At 36.2% G+C, this 20,412-nt stretch overlaps 1 protein-coding gene across 1 annotated transcript in view; it reads left to right on the top strand.

Annotated features, from left to right (window-relative positions):
* Nucleotides 1-4,331, top strand: part of LOC121471484 (solute carrier family 22 member 10-like) — a 31,715-nt gene extending 27,384 nt beyond the window's left edge. Inside the window, exons 8-10 of the mRNA XM_041722294.1 lie at nt 1,336-1,444; nt 2,156-2,359; nt 3,822-4,331. Of these exons, the coding sequence (XP_041578228.1) occupies nt 1,336-1,444; nt 2,156-2,359; nt 3,822-3,882 (374 nt within the window). The 3' untranslated portion in view covers nt 3,883-4,331. The remainder of the gene's footprint in view (nt 1-1,335; nt 1,445-2,155; nt 2,360-3,821) is intronic.
* The last annotated feature ends 16,081 nt before the right edge of the window (nt 4,332-20,412 follow it).

The following is a 20,412-nucleotide window of genomic DNA, read 5'->3' as shown; positions in this document are numbered from 1 at the left end:
CTGGAAGTATCTAGAAACTGGTGCCGTTTATTCCTGACAGTTTCTCTAGGATAGCAATTGATCACTTGTCCTTTGGCCTTTCACATTTTTAGTAACATGCATGAAGGGCCTAGGCTCTGCAATTATATATCAACATGAGGACACAATGTGGTCACTTGGTCTGGTTAGGCTCTTTATTACCAGCTTTGAAGATTAGTCTACTTCCTGATTGCTCTGTAGCCACGTGTGAGTGTGATATTAGGTCACCATGACCAGCCCTTGCTGGGGAAGTCTTCCTGGCTTACAAGAAACAAAAATTTCCCCTTTCTTCAAGTAGTGAAGGAGTGAACAATAGGAACAAGGAATTGAGCAGATTAAAAACCTAGTCCATTCCCTGTTAGATGACTCTGTAAGTTGATAGAATGGATATGAAATGACCAGGAGAACCTTAGTGGGCACTATGTTTCAGCTATGTCCCAATGCAGGAATGTACCTTACAGCATTACAGATTGGTGGACTCTACTCCTCAGAAGATCATTAATGATGCAGGCTTACTCCCTATAATAGAATCTTGACCAATATAAAGCTACAATTTGATTTCTTTTTATATTGGGCAGAAAATCGATTATCTGAAACTTCTCCTTATTGGTTCCCAAATTCTGACATTTTTTCCCAAAAAGAATTTTCTATTCTTGTTTTCTTATGTCTAACATTCTTCTAGATATGGCTTCTCTTCAGCCTGTCCACTAACAGAGTAGTCCTGTTCTTTGCTACTCTATCATGCTTTACCCGCCCCGTGACAATGCGATATCTATACTAGGTTGACTGACACATCCAGGCTTACCAGGGATTTTCCTGGTTTTATCAGTGAAAGTCCCTATTGCTAAACCCCTCTAATTCCCAGGAAAGCCAGGATGACTGGTCACTTTAAATTCTGCACTTTAATTGTAATGTTTAGACAACTGTAAAGCTGTCAACTTTAGAGCTGAGTCTTAGACTCAGTAACTGTCCACATGGCTGTCCCACCTTCTATAATAGGGATATAATATGGGACAGAATCAGTAAAAGCAAATTTTTGCCAGACATACCTCTTTTCTCTTTCTTTAGAAAACCTGAAATATGCTGAGAGATTTGCTGCAGTTAACCCAGATAATTTTATGTGCTTATTACCACCTGTGTTGACAATTCTACATTTCTCAGCTTATCAACCACTCTGTGCTCTCTGACACTACAAAATTTTCTACAGTATATCTCAAACAAACCAATACTTACAAGGTCTTTTTTTCTGGCTAAATTTGGTGGATGCTGATTCCTTCAGTCCAGAATTCTTAGTCTCACTGGTTTTTCTGTCTCCAGAAATGCAGACCCTGCGTGTGGCTTTGGCAAGTGCGGGAATCAGCTTTGCTGCTGCTTCTGCCACTAGTTTTTCTGTCCACTTGTCTGAGCTCATCCCCACAGTCCTCAGGTATGAGTTTATGAATGTTATTCCAGGGTTTATAAAGCAGGACACTCTCAGCTAACTGGCATTTATTGCAGTAATAAACACAATAAGACCTGTTTATTATAGCGGTGTGCAGGGGGCTCAGTTGGTTGAGTGTCTGACTCTTGATTTTGTCTCAGGTCATGATCTCAAGGTTGTGAGATCAAGCACCACATAAGGCCTGCTATGGCTTGGCATGGAGCCTGCTCAAGATTCGCTCTTTCCCTCCCTCTGCCCACCTTCACACACACACGCACACACACACAAACACACGCTCTCACTCGCTCTCTCTCTCTCAGAAAAAGAAAGACTTATTATAAAAGCAAAATTTGTAATTACAACAGAAATAATATGCTAACAACATTTTAGCCAAAGTTTATTGAAAGCTGACTTTATGCCATGCACTGTGCTGAACAATAGTTTAATGCATCATCTCATTAATCTTTTGGGTGACTCATCAGGGTAGGTGCAATGTATAACATTTTGTGTAAAATTACAAAAATGAGTCTTAATACACTTTGAATCTGACAAAGATAGCTAGAAAATCATAGGGCAAATCTAAAATATGAGTGCTCATCATCAAAACCTATGTATTTAACAATGTGTTCTAGTGTCTTCCATCTTTTATCAAGTCAAAACAATGTATCACAAGTTACATGTGCAGATTTTTACCAGATTGTTATGTTTACCCCTCAGGGCAAGAGCTTTAGGATTAGACACACTGGCTAGTAGGTGTGGGGCAGTACTGGCTCCCCTCCTGATGACCTTAACGGCATATCTTTCTGCTTTGCCCTGGATCATCTATGGAGTCTTTCCCATCATTGCTGGTCTTGTTGTCCTCCTCCAACCTGAAACCAGGGAAATGCCTCTGCTTGACACCATCCAAGATGTAAAAAATAAGTAAGTAAACCTTCTAGCCAAGTCCTCAGAGGAACCATGCGCCTTAGGTCTGTGGATGAGAAAGGCACAACACCACATGAGTCCCTCAGATCACTGAGGAAGTTCAACCACTAGATTTTCTGTCCACTTGTCTGAGCTCATCCCCACAATCCTCAGGTATGAATTTATGAATGTTATTCCAGGGCTTATAAAACAGGACACTCTCAGCTAACTGGCATTTATTGCAGTTACTTCCTGAGATATTTCCATCTCCAGTAACTGCCTTTCATTATTGGTGACAGGGTCACTTCTATCCCCTGTGAATTCCAATCTAGATTGCAGAAATCCCCTCTGTGCACGTCTCATTGGTAATTTGAATGATGAAGAGATGAAAATTATCTCTATTATGATGGCACATACTACCTGTCCTCATAAGAGACACACATTCATGATGGTATTTCATGATTCTCAGATCCACAGGAAACTTGGATATGAAGGGGAAAGAAATGCCCTGGCCAGTAAAGGAATAATGTTAGGAAGATCACATAGAGTTAAAAAAAAATTTTTTTTAATAATAGAAGAAAAAAATCTTGTTTAGGTGTCTTGGTACTCAGACAATTCCGCTGCCACAAGTAATGAAAAGATTGAGGCTACCCTCAAATAAGAAACTAGCAAAATATTTAAAATGAGAAAAATAGTATGTTAGTTTCCTAGGGATTCCATAATCAAGTTCCACAAACTGAGTGACTTAAATAGCAGAAATTTATTTCCTCACAGTTCTAGAGGCTGGGAGTCTGAGCTCAAGTGTCAGGAGGACTACACTCCCTCTGAAGGCCTTAGGGAAGAGTCTGTTCCAGGCCTCTCTTCCATCTTCTGGTGTATCTTTGGCTTGTGGCAACATAACTCCAATCTTCATATGGCATGCTTCCAGGCATGCCTACATGTTGTAATTTTCCCTTTTGTAAGGATACCAGTCATATTGATTTGAGGCCCATCTGACTGCGGTATGACATTATCTTAATTAATTATATCTTCAACAACTGTATCCAAATGTGATAATTTCACATTCTGAGATATTGAGAGTTAAAACTTCAATATATGAATTTGGGTGGAGGGAAAACAATTCAACTCAAACAAATGGGGAGTTCCCTTAGGATTGTCAATCCTTCTCCTGAGTTTCCAAAGATGTCACTGATCAGAGGTCTGAAAAGACCAAGTGAGAGTAGCAACTTTTAAAACTGTTTTCTTGGGTCTTATTGCAGGAATTTCTTGGATCTGCACAGGCAGCAGGGACTTTTCCAACATTAATATCAATGCGTCATGAATGCTATTGGATTATAAAAAGCTGATAGGTGGAGAATCAATTTGTATTTGTGCACAGAAAGCACACAAACTTATTTTTTATCTTTTCTGTTTTTAAAAAAATATTTGTTTTTTTGATTGACTGGTTGATTGATTGGTTGTTTCTGTTTTGTTTTTCCAGCAAAGAATTCTCAAGAAAAGTAAAAGAAATAAATTCCTCTGTAAAAATGACAAAATTTTAAGATATTTTCAGGAACTGACTGGTGAGGAAAAAGAAAACTATGAAAGAAAAACAAAATACAGAAATTTCCTTTTATATCTACAAACTAGCAAGAAAATATTACTGGAAAATTAATCTCATTTACATTTATTGCATTAATTTGCAGTTTAAGAAATAATTTTTGGGAACACATAATTCTATGAACAATCTAATATTTTTGGGAAAGTTTCAAATTTATGGGTAAATTATTAATACACAAAATAATTCAGAAACAAAGTAAAACCATGGAATTAATATGTAGCTGGCTGGGAGAGAGAAAAGGGGTTACGTAAGTGTGGATATTAAGGAGGGAACTTGTGATGAGCACTGGCTGTTGTATGTAAGTGTTGAATCACTATATTGTACATCTGAAATTAATATCACATTGTATGTTAATTAACTGGAATTTAAATAAAAGCTTGGAAGAAAAAAGAAAAGGGGGCAGAAAATTTATTTGAAAAAATAATAGCTAAAAACTTCTCAAATCTGAAGGAAACAGATATCCAGATCTAGGCGAAACAGAGATCCTCCTCCCTCCCCCCAAGTTCAACCCAAGGATGTCCATACCAACACACATAGTAATTAAAGTGGCAAAAAGTAGGGATAAAGAAAAAAAATTAAGGCAGCATGACAAAAGAAGACAGCTACCTGCAAGGGAAACCCCATCAGGCTATCGGTAGATTTTTCAGCAGAAACTTTGCAGGCCAGAAGAAAGTGGCATGATATATTCCAAGTGCTGAAAGGGAAAAATCTGCCAAAAATACTCTATCCAGCAAGGCTATCAATCAGAATAGAAGGAGAGATAAAGTGTTTCTCAGACAAACAAGAACTAAGGGGGTTCATGACCACTAAACCAGTCCTGCAAAAAGTATTAAAGGGGACTCTTTGAGTGGAAAAGAAAGATCATAAGCGAGATTATGAAAAGTAAAAAGCACAAAGGCAGTAAAAATAAGTATTTCTGCAAAAATCAGTCAAGAGATTTATAAAATAAAAGTTTGTAAAATATGATATGATATACTTAAAACATGGGTCAATGGAGGGGGGAGTAAAGAATGAGTTCAAATTTAAATGACCAGCAACTTAATATAGACTGCTATGTGCAGGTGATACTATATACAACCCTAATGGTAACCACCATTCCAAAACCAGTAATAGATATGAAGAGAATAGAAACAGGAATTCAAGTATATCACTAAGGAAAGCCAACAAACCATGAAAAAGAGCAAGAGAAGAGGGGTTCAGGGAAAATCTATAGAAAAAACCACACAACACAAATGGCAATAAATATGCATCTATCAATACTAACTCTGAACGTAAATGGACTAAAGACTCCAGTCAAAAGACAATGAGCAACAGAGTGGATAAAAAAAGTGACCCATCTTTATGCTGCCTACAGGAGACTCATTTCAGGCTGAAAGACACCTGAAGACTGAAATGAGGGGATGGAGAACCATTTATTATGCAAAGGACATCAAAAGATTGCCAAGGTAGCAATACTTATATTGACAAAATAGACTTCAAAGCAAAGACTGTAATAAGAGACAAAGAAGGGACTATATAATAATAAAGGGAACAATCCAACAAGAGGATAGAAAAATTGTAAATGTGCACCCAATATGGGAGCAGACAAATACATAAAACAGCTATTGACAAACATAAAGGAGATAGTTGATACTAAATACAATAACAGTAGGGGACTTTAGTACCCCACTTACATTAGGGTACAGATCATCTAAGTGGAAACTCAACAAGGAAACTCAACAAGGAAACAAGGATTTAACAGACATATTCAGAACATTCCATCCTAAAACAGCAGAATACACATTCTTTTCAAGCTCACATGGAACAAGTTTTAACAAATTAAAAAAATTGAAGTCATACCATGCATTTTTTCTGATCACAATGCTATGAAACTAGAAATCAACCACAAGAAAAAGTCCGGAAAGACTACAAATATATGGAAGTTAAAAAACATTCTACTAAACAATGAATGCGTCAAATAAGAAATTGAAGAAGAAATAAAAAATTACATGAGAACTAAAATGAAAACAGAATGGTCCAAAATCTTTGGAATGCAGCAAAAGTGATTCTAAGAGAGAGATTTATAGCAATACAAGCCTATTTCAAGAAGCAAGAAAAATCTCAAATAAACAGCCTAACCTTACACCTAAAGGAGTTAGAAAAAGGACAAACAAAACCAAAACCCAGAAAAAGGAAGAAATAATAAAGATCAGAGGAAAAACAAATGATACAGAAACTAAAAATACCCAATAGAACAAATCAAGGAAGCCAGGAGCTGGTTGCTTGAAAAGATCAACAAAATTGATAAACCTCTAGCCAGACTCATAGACTCATCAAAAAAAGAGAGAGAGAGAGGACCCAAATAAACAAAATCACTAATGAAAGAGGAGAAATAACCAACATCACAAAAATACAAAAAATTGTAACAGAATATTATGAAAACCTATATGCCAAGAAATTCAACAATTTAGAAGAAATAGACAAATTCCTAGAAGCAAAAAAAAAGCAAAAAAAAAAAAATAAAAAAAAAAAAAAAAAAAAATTCCTAGAAGCAAATAATCTACCAAAATGAAAGCAAGAAGAAATAGAAAATGTGAACAGAGATGACCAATAATAAAATTGAAGCAGTAATTTAAAAAAAATCCCCCTAAACCAAAAGTCCAGGACCAGATGGCTTCACAGGTGAATTCTACCAAACATTTAAAGAATAGTTAATACCATTCTCAAACTATTTCAAAAAATAGAAGAGGGAGGGAAACTTCAAAATTCATTCTGTGAAGCCAGTATCACCTTGATACCAAAAAATGGATAAGGAGACGGGGGTGGGGGAACGGGGAGACAGAGAGAGAGAGAGAGAGAGAGAGAGATTGGAATACAAGCCAATATCTCTGATGAATATAGGTTTGGGTTTCAAGTTAAGATGCCAGAGTAGAAAGGGGATCTTGTGCTTGCCTCATGCCTCAAACACAGCCAAATAAATACCAAATCATTCTGAATGTCCCAAGAGATCAATCTGAAGACGGAGAGAACCAACTGCCCAGCTAGAAAGAGAAAAAGGGCCAAATCATGGAAGTAGGAGCCCTGGAGAATTGATTTGAAGGAGAAAAGAACTGTAGGTGCTCTGAGGGAAGGAGCCCTCATCATGGAGAGGAGTATGAGAGGAGAGAGAGAGAAAGAGAGAGAGAGAGAGCATGCACAGGGGATTGTACAAGAAAAATTCTTCCCCAAAGCCATTGATGGGAAAAAGGAAAGGAGCTGACTACTGGAAGTCTTCAAAAGCAGCAGAGCTCAAAGTCTGAAGTTTTAGAAGTCCACATTACTGCCATGATCCTGCCTGGCAGGTTTAGTGGTGCTCCAGTGGGGAAGGAGGGCGGAGGCCTGGGAGCGGACAGCATGGTCTGAGGATCCCTTGGATACTGCAGCACCAGGCTTAAGACAATACAGAACCTCTTAATATAGCTATTACTCTAGGAGCAGGAATATAATAGGCTTTCCTAATATACACACACTGAGTGACCTAGGCAAAATGAGAAGATGGAGGAATTCACCCCAAAAGAAAGAAGAGGAAGAGATCACAGCCAGAGATTTAATCTGATAAATATAGATGCAAAAATTCTGAACAAAATATTAGTAAATCAATTTTGACAATATGTTAAAAATTATACAACACAATCAAGTGGAATTTATTCCCAGAATGCAAAAGTGGCTCAATATTTGCAAAACAATCAACATGATACACCATATCAATAAGAAAAATAATGAAAACCATACGATCATTTCAAAAGATGCAGAAAAAGGATTTGACAGAGTACAACATCCATTTATATAAAAATCCTCTGCAAAGCAGGTCTAAAGGGAACATACCTCAACATAAAAAGGCCTATGTGAAAAACCTATGGCCAACATCATACTCAATGGTGAAAATTTTTCAATGGTGAAGAATTGAGAGCTTTTCTCCTAGGGTCTGAACAAGACAAGGATGTCCACTCTCACCACTTTTATTCAATATAGTCCTGGAAGTTCTCGCCACAGCAATTAGACAACAAAAAGAAATAAAAGATACCCAAATTAGCAAGGAAGGAGTAAAATTCTCACTATTTGTGGATGACATGACTCTCTATATATAAAACCCAAAAACTCCACTAAAAAACTACTAGAACTGATAAATGAATTTAGTAAAGTCACAGGATACAAAATCAATGTACATACATATGTACAACATACATATGTTGCATACACTAATAATGAAGTAAAATTAAGAAAACCATCCCATTTACAATTGTACCCACAAAAATAAAATATTGAAGAATAAACTTAACTAAGGAGGTGAAAGACCTGTACTCTGAAAACTGTAAAACACTGATGAAAGAAATTCAAGATGACATAAAGAAATGGAAAGATATTTCATGTTCATTGGTTGGAAGAACAAATATTAAAATATCCATAATACCCAAAGCAATCTACAGACATAATGAACTGTCTATCAAAATACCAATAGTGGGGATCCCTGGGTGGCTCAGCGGTTTGGCGCCTGCCTTTGGCCCAGGGCACGATCCTGGAGACCCGGGATCGAGTCCCACGTCGGGCTCCCGGTGCGTGGAGCCTGCTTCTCCCTCTGCCTGTGTCTCTGCCTCTCTCTCTCTCTCTCTGTGACTATCATAAATGAATAAAAATTTAAAAAAAAAATACCAATAGTATTCTTCACAGAACTAGAACAAACAATCCTAAAATTTGTATGGGAGCACAAAAGGCCCTGATTAGCCAAAGTAATCTTGAAAAAGAAAAACAAAGCTGGAGACATCACAATTCCAGACATCAAGTTATACTACAAAGCAGTAGTATTAAAACATTGTGGTACTGGCATTAAAACTAGACATGTAGATCCATGGAATACAATAGAAAACGCAGAAGTAAACCCATAATTAATCATTATGTCATTAATCTTTGACAAAGGAGGCAAGAACATGCAATGGGAAAAAGATATTTTCTTCAAAAATGATGTTGGGAAGACTGGATAATTACATGTAAAAGAATGAAACTGGACCATTCTCTTTCACCATACATAAGAATAAAGTGAAAATGGATTAAGGATCTAAATATGAGACCTGAAGCTATAAAAATCTTGAAGAGGCAGTAATTTCTCTGGCCTCAGTTGCAGCAATATTTTTCTAGATATGTCTCCTGAGGCAGGGGAAATAACAACAAAAATAACCTATTGAAATAACATCAAAGTAAAAAGCCTCTACACAGCAAAGAAAACAATAGACAAAACTAAAAGACTACTACATGTGAGAGGATATTTACAACTGATATATTTTATAAAGGGTTACTATCCAAAATACATAGAGAAGTGATATGTTATCACCCAAAAAAACCAAATAATCTAATCAAAGAATGGGCAGAAGACATGAATAGACAATTCTCCAGGAAGTCAGCTACAGTCCTCCGTTCTACCAGCTGAGCTTTCGAAGGGACGAATAGACAATTTTCCAAAGAAGACATCCAGATGTCCAATAAACACATAAAAAGATGCTCAGCATCATTCATCATCAGGGAAAGACAAATCAAAACTACAATGAGATAACACCTCACACATGTCAGAATGGCTGAAATAAAAAACACACAAAAAAGTGTTGGTGCAGATGTGGAGAAATGGGAACCTTCTTGCACTTTTGGTGGGAATGCAAACTGGTGCAGCCACTCTGGAAAACAGTACGTAAGTTCCTCAAAAAATTAAAAATAGAGGAGCCCCTCGGTGGCTTAGTTGGTTAAGCATCTGACTCTTTAATTTTTTTTTTAAATTTATTTATGATAGTCACAGAGAGAGAGAGAGAGGCAGAGACACAGGCAGAGGGAGAAGCAGGCTCCATGCACCGGGAGCCCGATGTGGGATTCGATCCCGGGTCTCCAGGATCGTGCCCTGGGCCAAAGGCAGGCGCCAAACCGCTGCGCCACCCAGGGATCCCCTAGCATCTGACTCTTTAAAAAATTTTTAATTTAAATTCAATTTGCGAACATACAGTATAACCCCCAGTGCTCATGGAAGGTATTATGCTGAGTGAAATAAGGCAATTGGAGAAAGACAATTATCATATGGTTTCACTCATATGTGGAATGCATGATGAGAGGCATCTGACTCTTGATTTTGGCTTAGGCCATGATCTCAGGGTTGTGAGATCAAGCCCCTCATTGCACTCCATGCTGGGTGTGTAGCCTGCTTAAGATTCTCTCTTTCTCTCCTCCCCCCCACCATACACTCTCTCTTTCTCTTTCTAAAAAAAGAACAGTGGTTCTATGATTCAGCAATCACACTACTGGGTATTTATCCCTCAAATTCAAAAACACTAATTCAAAGGGTTACGTGTTCCTTTATGTTTATTGCAGCATTATTTGTAATAGCCAAATTAGGGAAGCGGCCCAAGTGTCCATGGATAGATGAATGGATAACGAAACTGTGATGTCTATCTATCTATCTATCTATCTATCTATCTATCTATCTATTATCTATCATCTCTGTATCTATCTAATATTTATTTATATTAGAAAAAATATATGGAATATATATGAATATATATGAAATATATATACACAATGGAATATTATTCAGTCCTAAAAAGAATGGAATCTTGCCATTTGCAACAACATAGATGGAGCTGGAGAGTATAATGCTAAGTGAATTAAGTCATACAGAGAAAGACAAATACCATATGATTTCACTCATATGTGAAATTTAAGAAACAAAACAAATGAGCCAAAGAAAAAAGAGAGAAAAACCAGGAAACAGACTCTTAACTATAGAGGACAAACAAATGGTTACCGGAGGGGAAGCGAGTTGGGAGGATGGGTGAAATAGGTGAAAAAAGTTTGTTGATTCAATTACTTATAGCTATTGTATCTTTGGAGATTAATAAAAAAAAGAATTTAAAAAAAGATGTAGGTGGCTAATGTATATGGAGCAGCATAGGGTAAACTCCATCATAAATCTACAACAATTAGAACAATGTAGTATCTACAACCATAAATCAGAAGATATTCAGAAACAGATACCAATATATATGCATTTAATACCTGATACTTGTTGTTATGGAGTAGAAACTGTTGTTACTTCTGACATAAGCTCATTTAAATTATTTAGGGTTGAGTTGACAACTTGTGTTTGTCTTGATACTTTTGACATCATAAAACCCTGCAAATAGAAAGATTTTGTGCCCTTTGGAAAAACAATCATCAAAATGAAAACCATGGTGATCTTTCAATGGTGGAATTTTATTTTTTTTTTATTTTTTATTTTATTTTATTTTATTTTTTATTTTTTTAATTAACTTTTATTGGTGTTTAATTTACCAACATACAGAAAAACACCCAGTGCTCATCCCGTCAAGTGTCCACCTCAGTGCCCGTCACCCATTCCCCTCCAACACCCGCCCTCCTCCCCTTCCACCACCCCTAGTTCGTTTCCCCGAGTTAGGAGTCTTTATGTTCTGTCTCCCTTCCTGATATTTCCCAACATTTCTTTTCCCTTCCTTTATATTCCCTTTCACTATTATTCATATTCCCCAAATGAATGAGAACATACACTGTTTGTCCTTCTCCGATTGACTTATTTCACTCAGCATAATACCCTCCAGTTCCATCCACGTTGAAGCAAATGGTGGGTATTTGTCGTTTCTAATTGCTGAGTAATATTCCTCAATGGTGGAATTTTAAGTGATTATTACTTTTTCTTTATAATTTTTCTTTTTCATAGCTTAAATAATTACCATATGCCAGTTTAGATATTATAAAAATATCAAAATTGAAGGGTAAATAATAGGATAAGCAAATTTCAAAAAATATATTTAATAAAATCACTATAAAATAAAAAATTATATTCCAAATGACGTAAATGCTCATATGGATAGCTGTCCAAATATAATAGTAATTTAAGACAAATACACTTTGGATACAAGCTTTCATTTTCATGACAGCATATTTTAAAGTGCTAATAATTCTCATTGCGAGTGAGGGCATGCTGCAATGAGCATTCATAAAGGTGAAAGCATGCTATAATAAAAAAACAAACATGCTACAAAGCTGCTAAAAACAGCATTTCAATTTTTAGTTCAGCAAATGCTTGTTGAGCATGTACAACTTACAAAGGACTTGGCTTGTTCCTGTGGATACAGAAATTCAATGAGATAAAAAACATAAAACCAGAAATATCAGGAAGTCCAAAATGCAATTGGGATGTTATATTATGATGTTCTACAGGTATGTGTGATTTTAACTTGGAGGCTCAGTTCTCTTTAAGTTGGCAGGATTCCAGAGTGATTTGAAGGTTACTTCAAAACCTCTCCATCTGAGGTATCAAGATTCTAGCATCCCTATATAACTCCAAAATTATAGGCCAGAGAACAAAGAGAAGGTGTCAGTAATTTTCACTCGTTTGTTCAAAAAGATTCCTAGGTCTCCAGAAAAGCACCCTTTGTCTAGCTTCGCTTTGCAGTTTTATAATTCTTTACCTTTCCAAGTAGATTTTGAGACAAGATATTGAGATGAACATATGGATTATCTTGCTTAGTCTCAAGTGGTGAATTACACTGATACATTTTTAAATTTTAAGCTAATCACTAAGATAAACCTCCTTGGTCAGGATGTAGTAAACTTAAAGAAAAACATACTATTTTCTTTGATTTGCTAAGATGTTAGTGAGAAGTTTGCATCCATGTTAAAAAGAGTTATTGGTCTGTGCTTTATTCTTCTATCTTCACCAACTTTGGATATCAGAATAATTCTGGCTACATAGAATGTTGGGGAATATTCTCTCCTCTTCTACCCTGGAGTTTGGTTACAATTAGAATTATGCCGTCTTCCTTTCTTCCTTCCTTCCTTTCTTTCTTTCTTTCTTTCTTTCTTTCTTTCTTTCTTTCTTTCCTTATTTAAATTTGTTTAGTTAACATATAGTGTATCATTAGTTTCAGATGTAAAGTTCAAAAATTCATCAGTTTCATATAACACTCAGTGCTCATTACATCATGTGCCCTCTTTAATGTCCATTAATCAGCTACCCCACCTCCCTCCACCCCATTTCCCCTCCAGTAACCCTCAGTTTGTTTCCTACAGTTAAGAGTCTCTTATGGTTTTTCACCCTCTTTAATTTAGTCTTATTTTATTTTTCCCTCCCTTCCTCTTTGATCCTCTGTTTTGTTTCTTAAATTCCACGAATGAGTGAAACCATATATCTTTCTTTAATTGACTTATTTTGCTCAGCATAATACCCTCCAGTTCCATCCACATCGATGTAAATGGTAAGATTTCACTAAATATTTGGTAGAAAATTTCAGTGAAGATATCTGTAGTTTTATTTGTAGGACAATGTTAAACTATAAACTTATTTCTTGTACTAGATATAGGGCTATTCAATTTATTTATTTCTTTTTGAGTGATTTTTTCCCCCCTTACCATGGATCCTATTTTCTTATTTCTTTGCTTGCCTGGTAATTCTTTATTGGAAGCCAAGCACTCTGACTTTATCTTGCTGGGTGCTGGATATTTTTATATTCCTAAAAATATTATTGAACTGTATGAAAGATACTTAAGTTACTTTAGAATACTGATCTTGTTGCGTCTTGCTTTTAAACATCTTTAGGTGACACCAGAAGAGCATTTAGCTTAGGGTTAATTTTTTCCACTTCTGAATCAAACCCTGAGAATGCTACCAAAATCCCATGTGAATTATAAGGTATTTTTACTCTGGATGATGGGATCAGGCATTATTCCCACCTTGGTATGAAATCCAGGGAATTTTACCTCTAATCATCTAGGGTGGATCTCTCTCCATCCTTAGATATTTTTCTCACATGCACAAATACTTAACTGAGTACTTGTGAGGGACCCTTTGCTGAATACTCAGTGGAGTCTCTATAAATCTCAGAATCAAAATAGTTTCTAAGAAATCTAATGGAACAATTTTGTTCAGAAAAAACTCTGGTATATATAGAAGAATTTATGAATACGATATTGGTGAAATTAGAAAGAAGGAAAGTATAGTTCTAGAAAAAATATTTAAGTCTTTTGAGGAAATACAGCTTTATATTACATCAGAATAAATTCTAATTAATTTAAGAGCTAAAATTTTAAAGAAGGGCAAGTAATAAAAATACTATATAAAAATACAGATAAATATCACATCTTTAGAATGTGAAGTGTTTTCATATCATAAATGCAATTTAAGTGATCAACAATGTAAAGATAAATTGCTCACATTAAGATTTAAATATTTTTGAAGAGGAAATACTTATTTAGAAATTAATTAGGAAGAATAAACAGACAAATAACATATGATTTCACTCATATGGGGAATTTAAGAAACAAAACAAATGAGCAAAGGGACAAAAAAGAGGAGATAGAGGCAAACTGAGAAACAGACTCTTGATTACAGAGAAAAATGTGATGGCTGCCAGAGGGGAGGAGGTATGAGGATGGGTGAAACAGGTGGTGGAAAGTGTGAAAGACACTTGTGATGAGAACTGGATGTTGTGTGGAAGTGTTGAATCACTACTCTGTACACCTGAAACTATTATGCTATATGTTAAATCACTGGAATTTAAATAAAAACTTAAAATAAAACTATTTAAAAATACCAGTTTTAATTTATGTGTCATGGATATTTGGGTAATTTTTTTTAACATTCCTTGAACAATTTTTCTTAATTGTGTGACTTTTTAAAACACACATATTTTGTGAAATAAAAGAGTGTTAACAATTAAAAGCCAACAATTAATGAGAAAGCTACTTATAACATTTGTAAGAAACTATTACTAATGTTCCAATATCATGAGCTCTTTCAAGGCAACAAGAATAGCACACTGGATTAAAGAAAGTGCACAAGGAACATGGCTGCACAATTACTGAGAAAAATACAAGACACCAATAAATATGAAAATATTTTCAAATTAAAAAGAAAAAAGTTAAAAATTTAAAAACTTTGTTGCTTAAAACTTAACAGGTTCAGTAAACAAAAGTGTAGTAGTATTATAGAGGATGTGGAAAAACAATCTTTCTGGAGCTTCTTGTGCCATCAACAGGCACAATCTTCATGAAACAATTTAACAAATTCAGAGGTCATAATCTCTGCTTTAGGAACTGACCTGGAATATGGAGAAAGGGGAACTCTCTTGCACTGTTGGTGGGAATGCAAGCTGATGCATCCACTCTGGAAAATATTGCAGAGGTTCTTCAAGAAGTTAAAAATAGAGCTATCCTAAGACCCAGCAACTACACCACTGGGTATTTACCCCAAAGATACAGATTTAGTGAAGTGATGGGACATCTGTACCCCAATGTTCATAGCAACAATGTCCACAATAGCCAAACTGTAGAAGGAACCATGATGTCCTTGTATATATTGTATATATTATGTATTATGTATATATATATATATGTATATATTGTACATATATCTATACAATGGAATATTACTCAGCCATCAGAAAGGATGAATACCTACTATTTACATTGATGTGAATGGAACTGGAGGGTAGTACACTGAGTGAAATAAGTCAATCACAGAAAGACAATTATATGGTTTCACTCATATGTGGAGTATAAGAAATAGAGAAAAGCACCATAAGGGAAGAGTGGGGAAACTGAGTGGGGAAAAGTTAGAAAGAAAGACAAATCATGAGAGACTTTTAACTCTGGGAAACAAACAAACAAAGGGCTGCAGAAGGGGAGGTGGATGGGGGAATGGGGTTACTGAGTGATGGGCACTGAGGAGGGCACATGATGAGATGAGCATTGGGTGTTGTACTATTTGTTGGCAAATCAAACTACAATAAAAATATATATATATATATATATACACACACACACACACACAAAATAAATTTTAAAAAAGAAACTGACCTGAAAGAACTTGATCTTCAAGAAGTAAATAATGAAAGGCAATAAGATGCATATATTAGGCTGTCCATTAAAAAGAAGTTTCAGAAAAACTGGAAACCACCTTAGTTTTCAGGTTGAGTAAGTTAGGCTATATCCACTCAGCCTGCTTCCACTTCTACCAATAGAAAGGATAAACATGACAGTATGCATTGAAAAGGAGGGAGAAAACAACATAAGTTAGGAAAGCAGGACAAAACTAAAATGGACACTAATAGGACAAAACTAATAGGACACTATTCTTATGGGGAAAAATAAAGGTCTAGATATTTAACCAAAATAACATTAGTATCTACGTGTGTTACAACTGCTGAGGGCTCTTATGAAGTACACTTTTAGACTTTTTTTTATAAGTACACTTTTATACTTTTTTTTTTATGAAGTACACTTTTATACTTTTTATCTGGGGGGGGTGGATTATTTGTATGTATTTGCAAATGCCCTTGACCTTCGGGAAAGACGTAGTTTCCCATGGCAGGGGCTTTGGGGCTGTGGGACTTAGAAAAGCTTCCATTTTACCATTTTACCCACCTCCATAAAGCTAAAGCTGGGACCCTCAAACCCCAGCACATAGGGAGATCCCGCCAAACTGGCTAGGCGCCCATTCCTACCAATGGCTTCTCACTTCAGCTTGTGGAGTACCCCTAGCCCTGATCCATCTTGCCTCAGGCCTTCATTAGACCCCTCCTTGAATCAAGCTGTCATACCTACCAAGGTATCCCTCTGGGGATACCAAAGCTAAGGCCGGGGATCACTCAAAGGCTCCTTGAATCTCACCCTCCACAATGAAAAAAAATTCTGAGTAGACTGGCCTCACTTGTATAAGCTCTTCTCTGTGAGACTGGAAATTCCACGGGGTCAGGGAGGACACTGAGCAGGATGCCAATCCTGTCTCATCCATGCCTTTTGAAACTGCCATGTCCCACCTAATACAACTCTGGGGACTTGGCTATGCTGTTTGAAGTAACTTTTCTTCATTTTGTATTTTGGACTCAAGTCTGTGAATGTAGTTGCTCATTTTCTCAGTAGATGTGAAACTAGAAATACCAAGTGAACCCTTGAAAATCACTGGCAATCTTACTATCCTTCCAGATAAATGTACACTCTGAATTTAGAGGAGGACCAGTTTCCATACCCAGTCCTCTCTCCGCAAACTTGTAACACTGCCTCTTCTGTGTGTGTACTCACTGCCGGGAATCCAGTTATTTAGGTCAATGAGGGGAAAGTAGCAGAGGAGAACCTCACTTCTTACTTTTATCTTTATCCTCAAACCCTGTCATTTTTCCTATTGCACAGCATGATCTTCTCCTGCCCAAACCCAACCCCTTCATTTTCACAAAAAGGTGTCACTTCCTCACGTCTATTCAAAGACTGGACCCTCATGAGTACCTGTTAATTTCTCCCCCTTCATCACCTTTCTCTATTTTGTTACAAAACTCAATGAGTTACTCTGCTTCTTATTCTCCCTCCTGTTCTATTCTTTATATTTAAACATTTTAAATTATGGAACTTATTTATTGACAGAAAATAGTTTTTTTTATTTTCTTAGATTTTATTTACTTATTCATGAGACACACACAGAGAGAGAGGCAGAGACATAGGCAGAGAGAGTAGCAGACTTCATGCAGGGAGCCTGATGTGGAACTCAATCCTAGGATCACACCTGGGCCAAAGCCAGGCGCTTAACCTCTAAGCTACCTAGGCATCCCAAGAGAAAACAGTTTTAAAAAGGCGTTCATAGGTACACCACCTACAGATACTGCTAGTTTGCTGGGGTGTTGGTACAGGGCTTTCCTTAAGAAAGGAAGAGGGTTCTGATCCTGAGGGAGATGGACTGCATCCAGTCTCTTTAATTGCATGTATCTTGTAAATAGGAAAGAAGGCACAGAGTAACAATTTTAGACTGTGAAAAGTGTATTCTATTAATATATTAGTATGCCCCGGGGCATCTGGGTGGCTCAGTCGGTTAGGCATCCAAGTCTTGATTTCAACTCAGGTCATGATCTCAGAGTTGTGAGATTGAGCTCCAAGTTGGGATCCATGCTTAGTGGGGAGTCTGCTTGAGATTCTCTCTCTCCCTCTCACTGCCCCTCCCCTTCAAATAAACAAACAAAATCATTAAAAAACCATATGAGTATGCCTAATAATAGCAATAGCACAAATATGGTTAAGGGAAGAAATAGAGTTACAGCAGAGTGAAGTTTCTATGTCATATTGGAATCCAATGGTAAGAAACATAAAATCATTTCTGATAGGTTATGACAAGTACTGTAAGCTCTAGAGCTACTTCTGAGAAACCACTGAGGAAAAAACATGGTTCAAACTCCTTAAATTAATTTATTGATACACTAGAAATATTTGCTCAAAACAAAAGGTGATTTAGAAAGAGGAATCAGAGGAACAGAAGAGTCAGGAGACATAAAAAAAGAAAAGAAAAGAAAAGAGAAGGACAGTAATTGATGTGATTCCAGCCATATCAATAACATTATAACTTAATCAAAATGGATAAAAACAATACCCAGCTACATGCTGTCTTACAGAAAATATACTTTTGATTGAAATATACAGATTGATGGTAATTAACAAGATGTAAAAAAGACATACCATTCAAACAGCAGCTACAAGACAGGTGATATGACTGTACAAATATTACAAAAATAGACTTCAAGACAACAAATAAGGCAAAAGAGGGACATTTTAGAATGATAAACAGGTCAATTCATTAGGAAGATATAATAATTATTAATCAGAGACTAAAAGGCATGAAGAACCCTAAAACACACGAAGAAAAATTGACAACATGGAAGGGAGAAATAGAAAATGCAACAATAATAGCTGGAAGCTTCCATAACCCACTTAGAGAGGACACTTAGGCTAAATATCAGCAAGGGCACAGAAAACTTAATCCCATAAACCCACTAGACCTAACAAATATAACAACACTTTCCCTGATACATCACAATATTCTCAAAAACACATGAAGCATTCTCTGGAATAGATTATAGATTAGCCATTTAAAGAAGCCTTTATACATAGTAAAGGACTGAAATAACACAAAGTACGTTCTCTGACTGCAACAGAATTAAATTAGAAATCCAACAGAATTAAATTAGAAAATAAATTTTGAGAGATTCACAGATACGTGGAGACTAAGAAATGTGCTTAGCCATTAGCTAGAGGGGAAATAACAAGGAAATTGGAAAATTCTTTGAAATTAATGAAAATGAGAGCACAACATACTAAAACTTATGAAATGCACTAAAACTGTGCTCAGAGAAAATATATAGCAATGAATGCTGAAAAAAAGGTGCAAATCAATAACTTAACCTTCAATCTTTGAAATTAAAAAAACAAAGAGAAAGTGCAACCCAAAGCAACCAGAAAGAAGATAATAAAAATAGTGAAAGGCATTACAGGGTAAATGAAAGAAAATGAGTGGGAAAAATCAAAGAGGGTGACAAAACATGAGAGATTCCCAACTCTGGGAAGCGAACAAGGGGTGGGGGAAGGGGAGGTAGGTAAGGGGATGGGGTGACTGCGTGACGGGCACTGAGGGAGGCACTTGACGGGATGAGCACTGGGTGTTATGCTGTATGTTGGCAAATCGAACTCCAATAAAAAATATACAAAAAAACAAAAAAATCCCAAGATTTTATCCATTTATTCATGACAGACACACAGAGAGAGGAAGAGACACAGACACAGGGAGAAGCAAGCTCCTCGCAGGGAGCCCGATGAGGGAATCAATCCCAGACTGGGATCACACGCTGAGCTGAAGGCAGATGCTCAACTGCTGAGCCACCCAGGCACCCCTTCACACTTGATTCTAAACAGCTTAAGGCATAGGTCATAAACTCCTCACTTATTATCTCTATATAGTTTTATGTCCTACAGAAAGTGCACAGAAAATATTAGACAGAATACATAAATATTTGTTGGCAAATTGAACTCCAATAAAAAATATACATATAAAAAACAAAACAAAATAAAAAATATTGATACAAAAATAAAAAAGACAAAATAGAAAAACAATAGAGAAAAGTCAATGAAACCATAGTAGTATACTATACATGTATAGTAGTATACTATACATATATACTATATATAGATGAATACATAGTATTCATCTTTGAAAAGATGAACAAAATAGAAGGGAAAACAAGAAAAGACTCAAATATCTAAAATCATAAATAAAAGTGAGGAGAGAGGAAATGCTCTGAACAACTGGATGCCAAGCAATAAGATCACTGATGAAATGGGCAAATTCCTAAAAAGAGAAGATCTACTAAAACTGACATAGAGAAGAAATAGAAAATTTCAATAAGCCTATGAAAACGAAAGACGTTGGGACTCCTGGGCAGCAGTTGGACATCTGCCTTCAGCCCAGGGCAAGATCCTAGGGTCCCAGGATTGGGTCCTGCATTGGGCTCCCTGCATGGAGCCTGCTTCTCTCTCTGCCTGTGCTCTGTCTCTCTCTCTGTGTCTCTCATGAATAAATAAATAAAATCTTAAAAAAAAAAAAAGGAGAGGTGTTGAAATAGTAATTTAAAAACTTTTCACAAAGAAAAGC

The sequence above is a fragment of the Vulpes lagopus genome, chromosome 11 (assembly GCF_018345385.1).
Source record: "Vulpes lagopus strain Blue_001 chromosome 11, ASM1834538v1, whole genome shotgun sequence".
In the NCBI taxonomy this organism is placed as follows: Eukaryota; Metazoa; Chordata; class Mammalia; order Carnivora; family Canidae; genus Vulpes; species Vulpes lagopus.
The sequence above is the reverse complement of the archived record's forward strand: the minus strand, read 5'-3'. Positions and strand labels throughout refer to the sequence as shown.